The 22,043-nt window shown below is 36.5% G+C and overlaps 3 protein-coding genes and 1 pseudogene across 6 annotated transcripts; 3 read left to right on the top strand and 1 right to left on the bottom strand.

Annotated features, from left to right (window-relative positions):
* Nucleotides 1-8,945: 8,945 nt before the first annotated feature.
* LOC115410484 (DELTA-sagatoxin-Srs1a-like) lies at nt 8,946-10,203 on the top strand. 3 transcript variants are annotated; one of them, XM_030122136.1, is made up of 3 exons: nt 8,946-9,022; nt 9,401-9,515; nt 9,632-10,203. In XM_030122136.1, the coding sequence occupies exons 2-3, from the start codon at nt 9,412-9,414 to the stop codon at nt 10,059-10,061; spliced, it is 534 nt and encodes a 177-aa protein (XP_029977996.1). In that variant the 5' UTR covers nt 8,946-9,022; nt 9,401-9,411; the 3' UTR covers nt 10,062-10,203. The 3 variants fall into 3 exon arrangements, with proteins under 3 accessions (XP_029977996.1, XP_029977997.1, XP_029977995.1); XM_030122137.1 differs by having other exon boundaries at nt 8,957-9,022; nt 9,404-9,515; XM_030122135.1 differs by having other exon boundaries at nt 8,957-9,022; nt 9,396-9,515.
* Nucleotides 10,204-11,260: 1,057 nt separating this feature from the next.
* LOC115410483 (DELTA-stichotoxin-Hcr4a-like) lies at nt 11,261-12,366 on the top strand. The gene is made up of 3 exons (XM_030122134.1): nt 11,261-11,417; nt 11,587-11,707; nt 11,875-12,366. Exons 2-3 carry the CDS (start codon nt 11,604-11,606, stop codon nt 12,320-12,322), a joined length of 552 nt encoding a protein of 183 aa, XP_029977994.1. The 5' UTR covers nt 11,261-11,417; nt 11,587-11,603; the 3' UTR covers nt 12,323-12,366.
* An 80-nt stretch (nt 12,367-12,446) lies between these two features.
* Nucleotides 12,447-15,620, bottom strand: LOC115410482 (endonuclease domain-containing 1 protein-like). Of its 2 annotated transcripts, XR_003934098.1 has the most exons (3): nt 15,288-15,620; nt 13,498-14,519; nt 12,447-12,798 (listed from the first exon to the last, which is right to left on the bottom strand). XR_003934098.1 is itself a non-coding variant. In XM_030122133.1 (2 exons), exons 1-2 carry the CDS (start codon nt 15,567-15,569, stop codon nt 13,899-13,901), a joined length of 903 nt encoding a protein of 300 aa, XP_029977993.1. In that variant the 5' UTR covers nt 15,570-15,620; the 3' UTR covers nt 13,432-13,898. The 2 variants fall into 2 exon arrangements, 1 of the variants encoding a protein (XP_029977993.1); XM_030122133.1 differs by lacking the exon at nt 12,447-12,798 and having other exon boundaries at nt 13,432-14,519.
* Nucleotides 15,621-17,438: 1,818 nt separating this feature from the next.
* On the top strand, nt 17,439-20,431 carry LOC115410481 (UDP-glucuronosyltransferase 1-2 pseudogene; annotated as a pseudogene).
* Nucleotides 20,432-22,043: the final 1,612 nt, after the last annotated feature.

Here is a 22,043-nt window from a genome sequence, read left to right as displayed (position 1 = left end):
AGACCTGCATTCTGCATTCTGGGCTGTGATGCGTCAATATGTCAGCTGTGAAAAGCAACACCTGCAACAACAGACCTCTGTCGTGGCAGACATTTTGGCTTGTATCAGCAGGAAAAAAAAAGCAGGTGATCCAACGACATCAGTGATGAATCTGTTCCATGTGAGCGTCCCAGAAAACCATGCCAGAGAGCCAAGCACGCACAAACCGAAACTCTGGAACTGATGTACTTACATTGTGAATATATGTAACAACACTTAAGTCAAAATGTCTGCTGGGAAAACGTACACTGAGCAGTAATAGCAGCAGCTGTTGGAAAATTACAGGCCTACAGGAAAAGACATTTGCAAGACAAGTGTACCTTTTCTAGTGTCTTCTGGCAAGTTCAGTATTAATTTCCTAAAGCTGCGGGTGTAAATGCATTAAAGCCCTCGCCACTGTTCATCATTTGACAGGCTCTGTGGTACCTATCCGAACAAGGTGGGCTGTTCTAACGTACGCGCCCAAAGCTATAGGTAGCTGAACGCTTGTATGACATTTTTTATGTTCCTTCAGAATGACTGTGTGGGAGATTCAAGTCTAGGTTGTTCTGCCACCTGATGGAACGACATTTGACACGACGTTTAAATATCACACTGCCTTCAGCTTCAGCTCAGGAGACTGGTTTATTATCCGCCGAGAGGCCTCAGACCTGTGTTTGACCTCAGCTGGTTCTATCTGATGGACATGGCAGCATCTGTCTCTGCTCTTCAGTCTGAGTATGAATGACTGTTTAGGTCAAATTTATACTTCTCTATTCACTGTTGATCTTATTTTGGGTTTTGTTTTTTACTTTTGGCGGAATAGTCTGCTGTGTTTTGGCTAATTTTTCGCTTAAGGGTTGTTTTTTTTGGTTGATTAACTATTTTCTGAGGAAAGTATTTTGTTGTTTTGGCTTTGGGCACACATGCTGTCTTGCACAACAATTAGTTTTTGTCTGTTTGGAAAACTCAACAAGACTTTACTTTGTTTTTGCTCACAGTATGACTGCTTTTACTCAAGTTGCATTACTAATTTTCACACAAAAAAATAATTCTATTCTACACTTCTGTGCACATCCTTAACCTGTTGTTACCCATGATGCCCTTATGCTGTTTATTTAACCCATAAAGACCCAGTGCTACTTTTGTGACAGTTCCCAAATGAATTTTTCTCTACATTTAACCTTTTGTTAATTGATTTTTCTCCATTTATTAAAATATAATTCTCTGTATTTTGTGGGGGTTTTTTTCACTGAAAATCATGTATTTTCCTTTATTAAATTTACTGATGTTTATAAAAACTCAGATTAAATTTGAGTGTTGTTATATTAAAAACAGAGAAAACTGAAAGAAAAAATTACTTTTTCAGCAAAGATATCAATAACTGAACATAAAAACAAGTGTATCCATCCACTTTCATTGGTCCAACTCCATGGGTTTTACATGTGAATCAATGTTGTATAAGATGATGTTCCACGTTCACTACAGAGCGTCTGAACGTCCAAACGGGTCATATCTGATGACCATGAAAAGATGACAAACTGCATTTTACACCAATTATTTACATGTATTGATAGAATTAGTGGATCAGCAGGTATTAAACATTTTAGATCAGTAGATGCTTTAGGTCGACAGTGGCTGTTTGGGTCTTTATGGGTTCAGATAAAGTAACATTCATTAACAGATCATCTCCCCTCCACCTATGAATGTTGTTTATTAATCCTCCCTCTGAAGGGGTATTGTTTTTGGTTCAGTTTGTTTGTTTCATGAATTCATACCAAATTTGGTTTATAGATTGCTAGTGACCCAGAATAGATCTCATTACACTTTGGTAAAAGTAGGTCAAAGTTTCAATGTTTTATGAATTTTTATTTATTTATTTTTTTCCCCATTTACTTATTATGGGTGAAATTTCAAACGTCTGTAGCAGCAAAACTATCGGGTGAAAACATACCAAATTTGGATTATAGATTGCCAGCGATGCAGAATAGATCTCAATACATTTTGGGAACAGTAGGTCAAAGTTCAAATTTTTTATGATTTTTTTTTTTTTTAATCTTTTTTCCACCCATTTACTTATAATGGGTGAAATGTCACATTTCTGTAGCAGCAAAACTATTGGTTGAATTCATACCAAATTTGGTTTATAGATTGCCAGTGATTGCGAATGGATCTCATTACATTTTGGGTCAGAGTTCACATTTTTTTATGAATTTTTAAAATCTTCCCATTTATTTATAATGGATGAAATATGTACAAGGGGCAGGGTTTGTTGTGCCTGGTACCACTTGTTTATGCACTGATTTCTGCAAAGCTTCTGTATATTAGTTCACTGTTACATTTACATTTTTCAAGATCAGAGACTGTAGTTAAAGAACATTCCCAAGCTGCCTTTTGCTATCAGTGATAAAGAGGAAATTGTCATGGATCTTCATTTGCTGTGTGCATTTGGAAAACGTTGCAGCGCCTGGACACTAAATACCAACTTGGTACATGTTCTTTATTCAGGAAAATTAATCCTCTGATGATGATTTGGCTCTCTGAAGTCACACTTGTACCAACTCTGGTGTACTGGCACTGAAAGAACACCAGTGCTAGATTCGGGTACCTCTGCCAATCTGCTCATTTGGTAGTTTTTAAAAATGTATTTCATACATTTATCTAACATCAAGTATAAAGTTACTAATATACTTGACTGCAACACAAGTGTATAGATAAATTAACTTTTTTTTTTCATCTTCATTCATCCTCCACAAATCACAATTCGATCTTGCAGTTGACATAATTATGACAATGCAATGAGTCACACAATGACTCCTCAATTCAATGGCAAAATACATTAAAATCACACTGCTGACCATGTATTCAATACCATAGACAATGTGATGACATTTCAACTGAGGATCCTTATTGAAAGACATACTGCCAGTTGGTGATTACTGAAATGACAACATTACATAAACTATAGTGTGTAGCAGTTGTGTGTGTCACATATTAACCCCTTTAACAAGAAATTTAATCAAAAAGTAAATAATCAGTATGTTAAATGCCAACAGTTATTACATGAGAAATTAAACTGTTATATTTTATTCAAATGTGGAATAAAGATTGAGAGAAATGAACGCAAAGTGAACACAGCAAAGCAGCACAGTGTGAATAAAACACAAGAATAGTTTATATCAAAAATACATGTCGATTAGATCCACCTTGATAAGACACACGAATGAAGTCACAGAATATAATGATGAAATAATGTCTAAATGGATTAAACAGTGAAAACAATAACACAGACCCCTCAATAAATCCCAGACATGAGGCCCTTGAATCCTCTCTACATTTACTAGAATTGATTCCAATGGTGTTTATCAGTGGATCGGCTTCTTCTGAGTTTCTGATATTTATTTGTGCCTTTTTCTCTTCAGTCCCTATAATGAGCTGTCTGTTTCTGAAAGTCATAGTGCCCCCGACTGGCGTTTGACTGTTATCACAGCAGTTATGATGTGCACGGCCATTTGATCAATGTCAGTAGGTGTAAATACCATACAGTTACAGTCTTGTAAAAACTGTTATTACATTGTTTAATAAGTTATGTTTGTTATGTTCCAATTTGAAGTCCAGTGGAAGAAGGAATGTATGATAAGATTCACCTGAGAGGAAAAGAGCAAGTAACCTTCACTTATTATTACTTATTTAACCCCATGAATCTACATGAAACTGTAAAGACAAAGTGGACTTTTTTGCCTTGATGGTATTTGGTAAAATATCATGATGGTGCTGAAACAGTCACTGGGAGTGTGACCGGACTATTCCCTCTGCGTTGTGTTATTGGAAGGGCATAAACTCGGGACACAGTGATCTCTTGCGGAGGCAGTCTCCATTTATTTACCCTCCCGCCAGAGACAACATGAAAAAGGCGAGAGCTACGGGCACACAGGGAATTTATACACGAACACTACGGGGGGACACATGAAGAAGAAGTGGGTGTGGCTGGAGGACTAACACCCCAAACAAACTGTACAATAAAGGAAGACACCAGGTATGCATAAACTATAAATGAAAATGACAATTTAACCCAATTTTGTGTAATTATATAAACATATATATTGAACGGGTTACAGGAGCAACTTACAGATCAGTGTCAAAATGTGGACAAGGGCAGGGAACAAACTCCCAGCATTTCAGTCGTTTGGACGACCTGCTCTACGTCCTGAGCCCTTGCTGCAAAAAAAAAAAAAAAAAGTGGTGCCATGCACAACAAGCCCCACCCCTCGCACATATTGTAGCTTATTTTGACATCTATCCAGCTGATGTCATCATATCTATGTGTGTGCTGATGTCATTATATCAGCTGCCTCTATATATGTGCCAAGTTTGAAGTAAATTGAAACAAAATTGATGTTTTTATAGACATTTGAAATTTTGCCCATTATAAGTAAATGGGAGAAAAAAAAAAGAATTTAATCATTTTTATCATCGATAGCAAAAGGCAGCTTGGGAATGTTCTTTAACTACAGTCTCTGATCTTGAAAAATGCAAATGTAGCAGTGAACTATTATACAGAAGCTTTGCAGAAATCAGTGCATAAACAAGTGGTACCAGGCACAACAAACCCCGCCCCTCACACATATTTCACCCATTGTAAGTAAATGGGAAGATTTAAAAAAAAAAAAAAAAAAAAAATCATAAAAAATATGAACTTTGATCTACTTTTCCCAATATGTAATGAGGCCCATTCTGGGTCACTGGCAATCCATAAAGTTAATTTGGTTTGAATTCAACCAATAGTTTTGCTGCTACAGATGTGAAATTTCACCCATTATAAGTAAATGGGGAAAAAAATATTTTAAAAATTCATAAAAAAATTTTACTTTGACCTACTTTTCTCAAAATAAAACCACATCTATTCTGGGTCACTTGCAACCTATAAACCCAATTTGGTGTGAATTCAACCAATAGTTTTGCTACTACAGACATCTGAAATTTTGCCCATTATAAGTAAATGGGAAAAAAAAGATTTTGAAAATTCCTAAAAAAATGTGAACTTTGACCTACTTTTCCCAAAATGTAATCAGATCTATTCTGGGTTAATGGCAATCTTAAAACCCAATTTGGTATGAATTCAACCAATTGTTTTGCTGCAAGAGTGTTAAGAAAGAAAGAAAGAAAGAAAGAAAGAAAGAAAGAAAGAAAGAAAGAAAGAACGGAAACAAACAAACAATCAAACAGAAAACAATACCCCTTGCCTCCCCTTTGGGGGTGGGGTAAAAAAAAAAAAAGGCAAATGACCAATTGCAACAAACAGCATCAACAAAAGAGCACCCAGCAGCCCCTGCACTGTTTCTGTTTCCCCAGCTGACAACACCAAACACTCACCATCACAAAGGTGTGAACATGTTCACATGGAAAACTGTAACAGTGACACCAGGGAACCAATCAGAAACATGCTCAGGTCTGGCTCAGCTGTACAGTATATATGTCATAAAAAGAACTATTGCTCTAAACACATACACAGAATTTAAAAATGTGATGCAGGATATGCAGCTGCTGCAACTAAAATTCACCGTATATAATATCAATATCAAGTATCTGACCATATTTAAAATGGTCTGTTCAATTAAACTGATGTGTTTTAATGGTTTTAAAAGACATTTTGAGCCTCACTACTGTATTATTTAAGTCCAGCTGTGCAGAGCAGAAGTATGACCACATATAAATTCAGTCAAACATGTAAAGCAGACTCACTGTCAAACCCTTTGTGCTTTAATCACCATTTAACCCCTAAAGACCTAGAACTATTTTAGTGGTGTATCAGATCTATTGTTCTCTACATTTAACCTCTCAGTAGTGATTTAACACCATGCATTTCAATAGTATCCTCTACATTTTGCATTTTCCAGCAAAAATCAGGTGTTTTCCTATATTTAATATACTGATCATATAGTAAATTCAAAGGTAATTATAACCAAAACAGAGAAAAATGAGAAAAAAAAAAACTTTTTCAGCTAAATGTATGATATCTGTTTTCAAACAAAATAGTTTAGATTAATAAATATACATGTAACCAAATACTTGTCTATTTTTATATCATCTTTTTTTGGGTTAACAACTTTTAGGTAAAAATTTAGTTAATAAAATTTTAAAATGTCCTTGATCAATAAAATAGTCACAAGGGCTCTTTGGGTGAATTTGTTCTACAGCCTTCAATGTTAGTCTGCCATGCCAGACACTTGTATGTGTAATGTGGTTTTTTGCATGTTTTCTTGCATAATAGTAATAATAGCAAAAACAAACCCAGACAAAAGGTGTAGTGGGGAAGTGACACTGAGGAATGAGAACATGTCAAGAAACGCTTCTTCTCTGTCAACAATAACAACAAAACTATGACCGTTGGGAACACCCTGTCTTCATACCTTTTTGGTGTGTTTGAGACAGTGCGTAACAAAAGGCAGGTGCATAGGAGAGTGATCTGAAGAGTGAACTCAGTGTTGTAGAGCTGCATTATCTGCATATGTGGGTTGTAGAAATGATTGCTTGGCAGTGATCAGCAAATGGCACTTTTTTTTTTTTCCACTTAAGTTTTTATTGAACATTTACAAACACATAATCAGCAAAAACAAACAAACATTAAAAAAACAACAACAAACGAACAAACAACCAAGTATATCTCGTCAGACGGCACTTTTTCACATTTTGATCCACCTGCTCTGGAATAGGTTTGGTTTGCAAGAGAGGTTACCTTGTCGATTTAGCCCAGTAAGAACTAAACCACCTTTGTCATCCAAAAATCTCACACTCAGGCTGAAGCTACTTTGTAAATGCCATAATTCTACTTCTTGATTCCGATCAGGTCAGGTTGGATCACAGCTGATGGCAATCACCTGGTGACAGGGCGGTACCTGCCATTAGGAAAGGAGCCAAAGCAATAAACATAAACATACCATGGCATGCAGCAGTATTTCTGGATCAATCAGCATTTGAATGAAACTGAAATTGAGCAACAATTAATTATGTGCGAACCAAATGACAGATGACAGTACACTCACTGGCCACTTCATTAGGTACACCTTGCTAGTATCAGCTGTTTCTAGTAGGTGAGTGTTTATGCTGCTGTAGCCCATCTGCTGTAAGATTCAACATGATGTGCATTCAGAGAAGTAGAAAAATGGAAAATCATGTGCAAACTCTATTCCAATTCCACTGACAGATGACAATACACTCACTGGCCACTTTATTAGGTACACTTTCCTAATACCAGGTGTATCCTATCTATCAGCTTGAATCAGCCTGGCCATTCTCCTCCCTCCTCACACTCACTGGATATTTTCTGTTTTTCAAACCACTGTCTGTAAACCTTAGAGATGACTGTGCATAAAAATCCCAGTAAAATAGCAGTTTCTGAAATACTCAGACCAGCCCATCTGGCACCAACAACCATGTCACTCTCAAAGTCACCTTTCTTCCCTATTCTGATTCTATTTTCAACTGCAGCAGATTTTCTTGACCATGTCCACATACCTAAAAACATTGCTGACATGAGATTGGATCCTGAACATTAGATATCTGCATTAACATACAGTTGTAGATGTTCCTAATAAAATGGCCAGTGGGTGCATGTTTCATTGAAGGTGACTGACCCAGTGCTACTGCAATGGCTGGGTTCAATTGTAATGAGTAGTCAAGAAGCTTCTACTTTGTATTGCATTATAGCTCTGGTATTTACAGTTGTGTAAAAAAAATTATTAGACCACCCTTGTTTTCTTCAATTTCTTGTTCATTTTAATGCCTGGTACAACTAAAGGTACATTTGTTTGGACAAATATAATGATAACAACAAAAATAGCTCATAACAGTTTAATTTCAGAGCTGCTATCTAGCCATTTTCCATGTTTTCTTGATAATAACCAAAATTATTTCAGTTCTTACATCAGTATTTATGGCATTGTACTGACAAAAACAGTGCTTTTAGGCATTCCGTGTTTTCTTTTCTGTCTGTTTTAGTCACATGATACACACAGGAGGTAGTCCTTGATTGCATAACCATTGTTTCTGATGACTTTTGATGGTCTAGTAATTTTTTACGTGACTGTATACCCTCATAGTGAAGCCACTACATTCAAATTAATTGCATTTTTTTCCCCCTTGAGTTTTTTTAAGATCCAAAAATTACTCATAGTACATAAGCTTAGACTATCTGAATATACAGTACATAAGCGTTCGTCTCTTACATACAGTGTGTGCTTCGACAGACTCCATATATACTCCAATTATAGAGGAGAGCAACAAGTTTAAGCAAGCAAAGCTGACAAAGATGTGATAAAAGTATGTGCACATTTGTCAACATTAAGCCGGTGACACATAGTTAAACCTTCCACAGTGCCCACAGTGAAAAGAAAAGATGGACTGTGCATGTCATACAAATGAATTGGCTGCCATAACACACACGCACGCACACACACACACACACACACACACACACACACACACACACACACACACACACACACATACAAGTGCCTCATTGTCTCATTTTTGATCTGGTCTGGGAAGTTAGAGCTTCACCTTTAACAACTTAAAAACAGCAGATGTATTAAAGGTGTGGCTTTAAGACGATGCATTCAATCTGACAACTGCCACTAAGTTTAATACGTTAGAACGTTTCCATGGTGCGGTGTGTTAACTAATTACTACAAATCAGAATCTGTTTATTGTACATATGCAAACATGCCACAAGAACAGAAATGGAAAAGAATAAAAACAACACACAATCTAGTACAGTCATAACAAAATGAAAAGCTCCAAGAAATACAGTCTATTGTCTATTGTAGCCTAAAAGCAACAGAAAATGATTGATTTCAGACTTCGACTTGAGTCAGGCACACCTACTTTAAGGTATGACTGTTAAACTCGGAGGGTGTGTCTTTGTGCTTGTGTTCCTACAGTTCACACCAAACCCTAAAATGATTTCAGACGCCTCTCTACCATCCTGTGTGTGACACAAAGCAAAGTAAGTGAGCTTATTTTCATTTTGTCGCTCGTACCAAAGCTAGAATAAATAATTCTGCTGGTGTTGTCATTTTAGTCGTAGTTGTGTAATATTTAGTATTCAGTCATAGGAGACAAAGAGAGAGTATTTGGCATAAATAGATGCATATATTGTACAGTTCCTAATTTCATTGTACACACAATGACAATAAAGGCTATTCTATTCTATTCTATTCTATTCTATTCTATTCTATTCTATTCTATTCTATTCTATTCTATTCTATTCTATTCTATTCTATATGTACTTCATCAAAATATGTCAGTCAAATATAAAACCTTAATCTTTGTCTTAACTTTTGTTTTTTAAAGTTCTTTTCTCTGTGTCTATCATTCAGTCCAGCACCCATCACCATGCCTGAGACTGCAGAAGCCCATTCCGCCCACCTCACCACCAACCGCAACTGCACAGTGGAGGTCACCAATGTCACCTCTAGATATTGTCTCACTAACCCAAAGTAAGAATCTTACTTTCTGTACTTTTTTTAATTTCTTATGTGAAGAAAATGACAAAAATAAGATGCATTTGAAAGGCATTTGTCCAACACTACCTGTATCCTGTTTTTCCATCCAGGGTTTACATGGAGTCAGGCTTCAACTTCAGCCCACCACAGCCCACAGTGCGCTCCACAATGACAGAGGTGTGCTCTTTCACCAAGGACGACAACACGGCTACAGGTGCTGCGGGTGTCTTTACCTATGAAATGTACGAGATGCAAACGCACAAGTGCACTGAGGTGTTGGCTGTCATGTTCTCTGTGCCATTCGACTTTAACATATACAGTAACTGGCTGGGGCTGGGCATATTTGATCGATCCAAGGCTTGTGATGAGAAACTCTTCAACAGCATGTACCACGACAAGGATTGCGTTGGCTTCGTGCGGCAAAAGTCAGATGGTTCTGGGTTGTTATATACTGGGAGCACAGTGGATCTTAGAGCCACCATGTCTAGTGAAGGGAAAGCTATCATAAAACTGGAGGTGTATGATAGGATGTCTAGATGAGGCTGTGGAAGTGCAATATACTAGCACCAAATCATGACACTGGATTGGATTACATGAAACATTATATGAACACAGCTGATACTTGATATTTTGTCTGTTTTCACATGCATGGTGCTTTAAATGAATAAATATGTGCAACTGATTTCTTCTGTTTTAGTCTGTTTCTGTATTATCTTTATTCTGAGTCGACATTAACCCTTTCATGGATTAATTATGAGAACCTTAGTAAAGATTTTTTTCTTGAGTGTTTTTATTCCTCCATAGGCATGAAAAATCAATGTGATCAAGTTGTTTTTTTTCATGAAGTTACAAAAATGTTCACGCATTTAATTTTTGAAGTAAAGAAACATGTTTGAAAACCCAATATCAGAAATTGATATTAAAACAATGAAATAATAATAATGTTTGCTCATATTTTAACATACTCTAATGCTAATTATTACTCTTTTCATGGAGACAATATGCAAAAACAAAAAAACAAAACAACAACAACAACTTTTTTTTCTAACAAATAATTGATTTACACTGAAACATGTTACTGCAGATCAGGTTTATCAAGAACAGCAAAGTTACAGTACTGGTATGAATTACAGTGTATGGGATGATGCATCAGTATCCACTGTGTTGGCTGATATGGAACTAAAACAACAAAATCCATGAATATACAAGAGAACAGCTGGAGAAGAACTGTCCACTGTTGTGACCCCTATGCATGAAAGAGTTAAAATTAAAATATGATGAACTGGTGACATGTCCATAGTGTACCCCGCCTTCGCCCATAAGTAGCTGGGATATGCTCCGGTGACCCCCGTGACCCTAGTGAGGATAAAGCGGGTTCAGATAATGAATGAATGAATGAATGAATGCAGTTGATAACAAAAAAATGAAGAAAAATATAAAACCTTGTCAATCAATAACAGTTGATGTGGTTGTTGGTGAAATTATTTTATAAGCTTCAATATTAGACTGCAAAAAGAGTGCACATTGCAAGAGTGGTGCAGGTTTTTGTTTTTTTTTACATGCTTTTCTTGCTATACCAGATAGTAATAATAACAAACAAACACAGACTCTAGGTGTGGCGGAGAGGTGACACTGAGGAACGAAAACATGTCACGAAACACTGAATAAACAGGTTTATGCGCTGGCAAAAATAATAATGACAATTAATTATTGTTGGGTACACCCTGTCTTCATACCTCTTTTGTGTGCTCCTTGATGAACGATAGAACAAGAAGGGGTTGGTGTATGCTGTGGGCGGAGACAGTTTTGGGTGGAATTTAGGAGTGATCTGAAGAGTGAATCCAGTGTTTCAGATCTGCGTCACCTAAGTGAGCTACACACCTGTGATCCAGACTGGTAAGACATTTGTTTCTTTAATAAAATAGACTCGAACAGATGGGCTTTAAATCATTCAATCCTGAAATATCGAATAAACTGCACTGACAAAAACATTAAACTTCATATATGTTTATTCAAGTGTATTAAACTGCTTGTAGAATTAAAGACAGTGTGTGCTTTGTCATAGACTTTACAAGTAACATCATGAGTGAATCAGCGGAGCATGTGGCAGCTAATCTCAAAAGCCGAAGAAATGTTACCATCGAATTCATCAACGTCACCAGCAAGTACTGCTTGATTAACCCAAAGTAAGTGTGAGACATAAGTAATAATAAAACAAGACTCTTATTTAGTCTATTGTAAATCTTAGTACATTTGTACAAAAAAAGAGCAGTTAGAAAATATTTTTGCATCAAAGTGCATTTCCAGACAAATTTTCATAATGTTTTTCTTTTTTTTTCCATTTGCAAAAAAGGGTTTACCTTGAAAGCGGCCAGGTTCATGTTCCACCCCAGCCGACTGTGCGGCCGTTCAAAACTGAAGTGTGCAACTTTTCCAAGACCAGTGCCAAAACCAGTGGTGCAGTGGGTGTTCTAACCTACGATCTGTACCATCAACTCAACGGCACTGCGGAGAGACTAGCCATAATGTTCTCTGTGCCCTATGACTACAACCTTTACAAGAACTGGTTTGCTGTTGGGATCTACGGCAAAGACAGAGAGTGTGATGAGGGTTTGTACAAAGAAATGTATTACAGCAAAGACCAACGTAGCTTTGTCCGAGAAGAGGCTGTAGGCAGTACCATCACATGTCTGGGTAGGCAAGTTGATGTCAAGGCTGCAATGTCCCCAATGGAAAGGGCCATTATGAAAGTTGAAGTGTGGGACAAGCTCTTCCGAGAAATGGAGCAACAACATATGTAGGTTGTTGAGTCCAGACAGTTCCTTGTTGTCGGCATAATTCTACTTTAAACAGCAAGGTGTAGTGTTGAGTGACGGGTTTTGCATTGTTCACCTGGGTTATTGTACCATCTGTTCTTGCAATAATGCTTTAAACAACCAGAAAGAATTTTTGTCATGTCTGTTATTATGTTATTACACAAGACTAGTTGTGGCAAATATTTAGAAGAGTCTGGTCTGACTGACGGAATGTGTTTAGGTTTATTTCATTGTTAAGCATGCATAGAGCCAGTTACTTCTTTATAACACCAAAATCCAACTGGGTCATGCATTTTGACCGGACATGTTGCTTTTCAGTGTGATACCAACAGAAAAGTCAGAATTAGGAACTCCACTTCAAATATTAAAGCAAATCTTTATCATTCACACTATTTAAAATGAGGATCAGTGCACGTGCAGTTCACCAGAAATTAATGAATCATAAAAGACAGTTTGATGTACTTGATCACGTGTCAAACATGCGGCCCGGGGGCCAAATCCAGCCCACCAAAGGGTCCGGTCCTGCCCTTGGGATGAATTTGTGAAATGCAAAAATTACACTAAGATATTAACAATCCTTTTAGTTCAGATTTCACATTCAGACCAATTCAATCTCAAGTGGGCAGGATTCAGTAAAATACTTTGATAAGAACATATAAATAATGACAACTTCAATTTTACTCTTTCAAAAATGTGAATTATTTTCATGTATTTACACTAAACCAAAGTATAATTTCGCAAAAAATGTGAATAACCGAACAAAATTGAACAACCTGAAATGTCTTTATGAGAAGTACAATTTTAACAAGATTCTGTCTGTTTATTAAATGTTTGTGTATTTGTAGATCCACTGTGATCTGTACGTTATAATGTACATGTGGTAAATAATAAACTGAGGCATAATATGGGTAAAAATACACTTCTTTTTCAGGTTTTTCATGTTATCCACATTGTTTGAAAGGATTAGTTTGCAGATGTAAACTTTTTCATAATGTAAATTACTTTTTCGCTCTAAAACATAGAGAAAAGTTGGAGTTGACATTATTATATATTATTATGTTATATTGTTCTATATGTTATGTTATTTACTGGTTTGCTCACTTCAGATCAAATTAGTTGAATGTGGCCCCTGAACTAAAATGAGTTTGACACCCCTGTACTAGATAATGGATTACAGTGTTTCTCTGACTGCAGATTTTGCATGACTGAGTCAATACGATGAAGTCACACCTTGTTGCAGTTCAGTTGATGAAACCAGCTACACAGGATAAGGACGCCACCTAGTGGTGAAAGGAATTTGGTGCAAAAATGGCTTTAAAATTTGCAGGACATGTTAAATAATTAGGTTAGCATTAAAGTAACATAGCATAAAATGTATTTGGATTTTATAATTATTGTTTATAATTTTTTCAAGAACCTTCAAGTGTATTAAAGACAACTATAGGTAATTAATAACAACAAAAGGAAAATAATTTAATGTAATTAAGATAGGTATAGTAGTTGTTTGACAATGTCATTGTTTGTAGCATTATTCAGTGTGTGTTTCTGTGCCTATGTATGATCACTGTGATCCAGAGCATTGTTCATAAAAAACACTGACCACCGTGTTGAACCTGTTCTTCAGATACATCTCGAGTGTTGCAAGTGACATTTTTCTCACATCATATCCCATGAATTGTTTCTTAGCTGTCTTACAAACAGGCACAATCTCTTCAGTGCTGTTTGGATCGTTGCGGCCAATGGCAGCATATGTGGGAAAGGCATTCTGCAGTTCTTTTGGAAGGCTGTTGTTGAAGTTTGGACAGCAGTAGGCTGACCAGATATACTCAGGCACAGCCACGCGATGATTTTTGAGCCACCGCTCATCTTTTTGGTAGGGGATGATCCCAGTTACTATGTAAGCCTTCCCAAGACAGTAGGCCTCTAAGGTTTTGTTCACAGTCTGCTCCAGTTTCTCCCAGGGTCCTTCATTAGAGCCTGCCTTCTGAGGAACCACATTAGTGAGGGTGAAAGTGGAGGAGCGGTCTTCATGTTGTTGGTGGTGGAGGCTGGGGTTCAGGTGCCCACGAGAATAGGTGGAGTTAATGTAGTCCAGCTCCACAGCCTGGCTTTCCACAACATTTGGGTCCAGAGGGGGTGGAGGGAAGGGGATCATGTTGCCATTAGCTTCTGGGTAGGCTAACTGTGGGAGCAGAAACAATAGAGCATGGGTACAACAGTGGAGTATTACAGTTTTAATTGACTAAAGGTCAGAAGTCAGAAGAAGAAATCCTAAACAATATATATATATATTTTTATTTTTTCCTGCCACAAAAAGTCAGGCTTTAAGGCTGCAAATTCTAAAACTAAAAATACCTTTTACAGAGGAAAGAGATGAACTCCATGAAAGATAGTTCTCATTTACTGGGGTACATTTCCTCTTTTCCTAATTATCTGTTTAGTAAAAACCCATAGACTTTTCTACTGTGTACATACACAGTTGTGGAAAAAAAAAAATTATCAAACCACCGCTTGTTTTCTTCAATTTCTTGTTCATTTTAATGCCTGGTGCAACTAAAGGTACCTTACATTACATGTTTGGACAAATATAATGATAACAACAAAAACAGCTCATAAGAGTTTAATTTCAGAGCTGATATCCATCCATTTTCCATGGTTTTTTGATAATAACCAAAATCACTTCAGTTCTTACATCAATATCTATGGCATTGTACTGACAAAAACAGTGCTTTCAGGCATTCCATGTTTTCTTTTCTGTCTGTTTTAGTCACATGATACACACAGGAGTTAGTACTTGATTGCATAACCATTGTTTTTGATGACTTTATAATTACTACTAGATAGAACATTCATGATGTTTTACATGAAATATTTCACTAAAGAACACTCACAAAGATTTAGGATAATGTAGTCAATAATGTATTTCAAAACTATGTTACTGCCTCTTTACCTGTGGTTCAAACTTCCAACACGGTGTTGGTCTCTTCCCTGTTGGTACAGTGTACAAATAGGCGGAAAACCAAGGAGAGCGTCTTTGGCGACTGTAGAGTGTGGCAAAATGATACAGATTGTTGTAGCGTTGACACATTGGGGTGCCTGCAAGACCCTTCAGTGGCCACGATCTGTAGAAGAAGTGCAGGCATGGTGCAAAGTCCCCGACATCAGATACAGTCAGGGCCCATCTGCTAGAAAAGGCAAAAATGCCCATAGCTAAAGTGTAGAAATGTGTCATATTTGTTGACAACAGCAGGTGAAATCCAATAGTGAAACACTGCCAGATGTTTCATGCCTTGGTAAACTGGTGTTGGTGTGTGAAAACATTTGAGGCTTTGTTCCCCTTTTATAAACACATGACCTTAAAGTGAAAGCAGAAGTAATTTACAGACAGGAGCAGTTTCGCAGGATTCACTTGAATATGCATTTAAGGTCTTTTCTTTGAAACCTTTAAAGACCCAGTGCAAAAATGATTTTTTTCTCTTTATTTAACCTTTCTTAAATGATTTATTACCATCTATTGTCATATTATAGCCCGTGTTTTGCTTTTTTTCAATAAAAATCAGGTATTTCTGATATTTAATTTTCTGATCATGCAGATGTTCATAAAAGCTCAGATTAAATTTGAGGGTTATTATATCAGAAACAGAAGAAACTGAAGAAAAAGTGACTTTTTCAACAAAATATATAATTAACTGAACATAAACCATGTGTCTCCATGGATTTACTTTTGAATCAGTGTTGTAGAAGATGACAGTGTTTTCACGTTCACTACGGAGCCTCTGAACATCCAAATGGGTCATATCTGATGAACTGAACTGCATGTTACACCAAGTATTTACATGTATTAATAGGATTAGTGGATCAGCAGGTATTCAGCAGTTAGATCAGTAGATGCTTTAGGTCACAGGTGTGAAACAGAAGGCCCGGTGGCCAAATCCGGCCCGCCAAAGGGTCCAGTCCGGCCCGAGGGATGAATTTGTGAAATGCAAAAATTACACTGAAGATATAACAATCAATAGTGTAAAAATAATTTTATTTCAGGTTCTATCACTACACATACTAACCAATTAGATCTCAATTGGGTCAGACCAGAAAAATAATGTCATAATAAGCTATAAATTATGACAACTGCAGATCTTATCTTTGTTTTAAGTGTAAAAAAGTTAAATTGCATGAAAATGTTTACAGTAACAAACAATCCTTTTACAAAAAAAAATGTGATAACCTGAGGAAATATGAGCAAGGTGAAATGTCTTGAGAAAAGTAAATGCAATTTTATCAATAAAATTGCATTATACAAATATACAAAACATACTAAACATTTTGTATATTTGTAATTGTAATGTAAGTTGTAAATGCACATGTGTAAATGATAAAGTGATTAACTGAGGCAGATATTGTTAGAAACTGCACTTGTTTTTCTTAGGACATTTCAAGTTGTTTACGTTATTCAGATTTTAAGGAACCAATGTATATGTAAACATTATCATAATGTAATTTTACTTTTTCACTTGTATTTTTTTCCTGGTTCAGCCCCACTTCAGATCATATTGGGGTGAATGTGGCCCCTGAACTAAAATGAGTTTGACACCCCTGCTTTAGGTCAATGATAGATGTTTGGGTCTTTATGGGTTAAAGGAAGAACTAGAAGAACTCTCTCTGCAAATGATTCACTGGTGATGTGTGGGCAGTGGCTTTTCGTTAAAAATTGACAGGATTCTCAGATGCAGGATTGCCAAACAAAAACTGTCCTTTGAAGAAGAGAATATAATCAGATTAAACATTGGATAAATTATTACAATGAATTTACAGGTGAAATGAGCCTAACAGGTTAAACTAGAAGCTAAAAACAAGGCAAAACTCAGAAAGGTTTCTGTCGGGCATTTCCTCAGTAAAGAGAATGTGCAGAATTGAACTGTTTTACCTCCTCTCTGTCTATATCGTAACCTATAGAAAAGCCCCAGCAGTGCCTTTACTTTCCTGTTTGCGTGAATATAACACAGATGGGGTGGGGATTTGTCTGGTAACTGTTTGCATGCCTACAACACTTCTCCTCCCCTTCATGCAGCACACATTTGAGTTCTTTGGGAATATCCCCTCCCCCCTCCTCATTCTGTCTTATGTAACAAAATAATCAGGTTTGGAGTTTGGATTCTTTTCCGAGCCAGACCGTGGGCTTCACGTTCTGAGAAAGGTTAGAAACAATCATTTCTCCACAGTGCAAAGGATTGAAGGTATGTTATATCATTAGTTTTTCTACCCAAACACACTGAGTAAATAACTAGTCACTGGTTTACTAAAGAGCTGCAAACTATAAACCTTCAGTGCTCTTTTGCAATCTCTGCAGTGGCTGATAATCCTGATCCAGGCAAAAGTGCCCAGCATTGGATTACTTTGCATTGTCCAGACAATGTATTTTCCTGCTGAGGAGTGATTACTTGAGGGCTTGTTTTTTGTTCACATTATAAATGGAGACTCTGCTTGTAGTTAGGTTTTAGTAACCTCACCATAAATGCAGATTAAGTCAGTGTCCAGTGTAACACTCATTCTGGGTATTTTACTTACACGTTTCTGCAGTTGCTCTACTCTGCACTAGAGCAGTGAGCTAAGAAGTAGCTCTTACATTTACTTCCTGTTGTAGGTTACTGTAATGCTAACCATGACTTATACTGATTACTTTGCTTTCAACAAAAATTAAATGGAGAGTTTCTGCAAATCAGTCATTTAATGCAATGAATGCCTGACAAACTGTCATTTCCCACAATGATTCATGTTATTTCTTTTTCTTTAGAGTTAATCAATGGGGATCGTCCCAGGCATTTCCCTTCTTTTGGCTGTAGCTGTGTCCCTCCTACCAAGTCCCGTTGTCCAGGGTGGAAAGATTCTGGTGTTTCTTGGATGGCAGTCACTGGGTTAATATGACCTGCTGATCCAGAGCCTCCATGCCAGGGGTCACGAGGTCACTGTGGTCCGTACAGCCACTAGCTGGTACATCAAGGAAAGTGCCCCACATTATACATCCATTACCATCACCTTACCGGAAGCCATTAGCATAGAGGAGCAGGACTTCTTTGTTACCTTTCTTGTCAAGATGCTGGCGATACAGAAAGAAGGTGGATCTCCGATTGCCTTTGTGTCATTCTACTGGGAAATGCTCAGTGCATTGTCAAAATTCATCACAGGCGAGCCTGGTCGGAGTCCAAATGCTTGAAAATAAGACTCTGATGCAGAGTATTCGTGACATGCAGTTTGACGTGGTTCTTCTGGATCCAGGATTACCTGTGGGTGTCCTCGTAGCCCATGAACTTGGGCTGCCAACTGTTTTTAATGTCAGATGGATTACCAGCGGTGAAGGACATTTTGTCGTGGCTCCATCACCGACTTCATATGTTCCAACATCTGGAGTGGCTCTACCAGATAAGATGACTTTTGGCCAAAGGATCCAGAACACATTCCACTACGTCCTCAACACATGCATCGACAAGTTTATTGTATGTCCTCACTATGATAAACTCGTAAACAGATACTTTGGTTCTGAGGTGAAATTCTACCATCTCCTTCAAGGAGCTGACATTTGGCTGATGAGAGTAGACTTTGTCTTTGAATTCCCACGGCCCACAATGCCAAATATTGTTTACATCGGTGGTTTTCAGTGTAAGCCCTCTGTGCCTTTGTCACCAGAGCTTGAGGAGTTTGTTCAAAGTTCTGGAGAACATGGATTCATCGTAATGTCCCTAGGCACACTTGTCAAAGGCTTACCTAAAGAATTAACATCAGAAATTGCTGCTGCGTTTGCCCAAATCCCTCAGAAGGTCATATGGAGGCATGCAGGTGAGCGGCCTGATAATTTGGGTAACAACACCCTGCTGGTGAAATGGCTGCCTCAGAACGACCTTCTGGGCCACAAGAAAATCAAAGCCTTTGTGTCCCATGGGGGTACCAACGGAATTTATGAGTCAATTTACCACGGAGTGCCAATAATAGGTATACCTCTTCTGTTTGACCAGTTTGAGAACCTATTGAGGATGGAGGTACGAGGAGCTGCTAAGGTACTGGATGCGACAAAACTTACTAGTGAGAATTTTCTAGAGGCAGTTCAAGATGTTATCAACAACCCTTCGTACAGAAACAGCATGAAACGACTCTCAGATCTACATCGAGACAAGCCAATGCATCCTCTGGACAGTGCTATTTACTGGATTGAGTTTGTTATAAGGCACAAAGGAGCAGCACATTTACGCACAGAGTCTTATAAGATGCCCTGGTACTCATATTATTCTGTAGATGTCGTTGTCTTTTTGTTGGCAGTGCTGTTACTGTTCACAGCAGCTGTTGTGGCATCCATTCGGTTCCTGTGCTTTCAACTCTGCAGGAAAAGAAAACCAAAACAAGAGTAGTGACTGACTGTGATTAGCACTTGAGGAAATCCTCTTAACTCAAACCACATTAACAAGCACCCGCACAGAAAAATGTCATTTATTTCATTATGAAGCCAATGCCTTGTTTCTGTATTTTCAATAAAAAAATACATTTGCTGTTGTCAAATAAAAACAGTTTTATTCATCAGATAAAATTAATTAAAGTTATATCAGATACATATTAAAGAATAAGACCATTTTTAATGCTTAACAGTCTATTTTTATGGCCTGAAATACAACATACACTTTGGGTTGTTGTAGTGTTATAATGATTTTCACTATATGGAGAAAAATGTTGAGACACATCACATCTACAGCTCATGCGACTTCTCATGGGATGTTATAAAAATGTTCATGTTATTTGGTGTTGATTTAAATGTCAAATCTAGTTTTCTTCCTGAGTGAGAATTGAATAAATCAGACCATTACTTGTAGTTTAACATGATTATTTATGATCATAGAGTTACAAATATTTCAGAGATCTACAGGAAAAACATTTAAAACAATTAAAATTTTAAGAAAATATATCAGCATTGAATAAAAAAATGACAAAACATGACAATGTGAATAAAATTAACCTTATAAAGAAAACAAAAACACTGATTGCAATATTTATTTCAGTATAAAATTATGTTGTGATATTTATCTTTGGCAGCCCAGCCTTCTGTCACCTGAATTCAGTGTGCTCAATATTTTTTATCGTCATAGTGTAACTTAGAATATATCTCACACAGATAAACAGACAAATTATAATATCTGAATGCCTTGATCATGTCACATCTAACATACTGCCTCACAAGGTGGGGACACTGGAAACTCTGTATAAGCAAACCCTTAAAGGAGTGTTTTTCATCCTTGGGGTCGGGACCCCACGTGGGGTCGCCTGGAATTGAAATGGAGCCGCCTGAAATTTCTAGTAATTGATAAAAACAAACAAACAAAAAATAAAAACGTACTAATAAAATATATGGTGAGTTGACAGAGACAATCCCAATACATAAAAGACATGACAAACTGTGAAGCTGAAACTGAAGCACTGTGGTTCTGTTTATCTTTCAAATGTTCATTGTGGTCGGTTTAAGATGAAGCTCTTTCATAATTCATAGTTTGTAAGTTCTTGTTTGTTCAGTATTAATTGTCAGCCTTGTAAATATAAGCTGCACTGACTGTACATATCCTGACCAAGGAAAATAAAATTCTCACTTTGTGCAGTAATCTACACCTGGCTTTTCTGCCTCTGTCCATAATAATATACATTATATAGACTAAATGTCATCTAAAATTAATGTTTATTTGCAACATATAGTACAGCAAACTATTACATGATCAAAAAAAAATTAATTTTAGCAAAAAAAAAAAAGTCTCTGTTTTGAATGTCTAACCCTTTCATGCATAGTGGTCACTCCAGTGGACAGTTATTCTACATCTGTTCTCCTGTATATTCATGGGTTTTGTTGTTTTAGTTCCATATCAGCCAACACAGTGGACACTTTTGCACCATCCCATAATATATACTGACATTCATACCATTACTGTAACTTTGCTGTTCTTGATAAACCTGATCTGCACTAATATGTTTGAGTGTAAATCAATTGCTAAAAAAATTGGGAATATAATAAAATATGAGAAAACATCAGATTAGCTGCTTTAAAAATGTTTTGATTTTATAGTTTTCATACAGTATATCACTTTCTGATATTTGCATTCTTTGCTTCAAAAATTAAACACACGGTGTCCAGCGGAATGGACATTTTTGGAACTCCATGAAAAATTATGGAGGTAGATTTGTTTCTTTGTTGCTTTAACCAAAAAAAAAAAAAAAAAATTTTCAATTAAAAAAAAAAATTCAATTAAAAAAAAATTCACTTCAAGAAAAAAAAATTACTCAAAGAAAAAAAGTGTTCAAATGCAATTTTTTGGATCTTAATTATTTTTTGCATTCATCTTATTTTGTTACTTTTAATTATATTTCTGATTATTTTATTGAATATTTTACTAGTTAAATCCCCCAAACTTGCTTTATTTGACTTTGTTTTCTTGTAGTGGAATGAATCACAGTACATTTACTCTGCTACAAGTACAAATCAAAAACAAATATTCTCAAAAAAAAAAAAAAAAAAAAAAAAACTTTTCAGTCAAAGAAAAAAGTGTTCAAATGCAATTTTTTGGATCTTTTTTTTTTTTTTTTTTTTTTTTTTTTTTTTTGCATTCAACACTTTTTTTCTTTGATTGAAAAGGTTTTTTTTTTTTTTTATTGCAATTTTTTTTTTGATTGAAAATATATTGTTTTT

This window comes from Sphaeramia orbicularis, chromosome 19 (genome assembly GCF_902148855.1).
Source record: "Sphaeramia orbicularis chromosome 19, fSphaOr1.1, whole genome shotgun sequence".
Lineage (NCBI taxonomy): Eukaryota > Metazoa > Chordata > Actinopteri > Kurtiformes > Apogonidae > Sphaeramia > Sphaeramia orbicularis.
The sequence above is the reverse complement of the archived record's forward strand: the minus strand, read 5'-3'. Positions and strand labels throughout refer to the sequence as shown.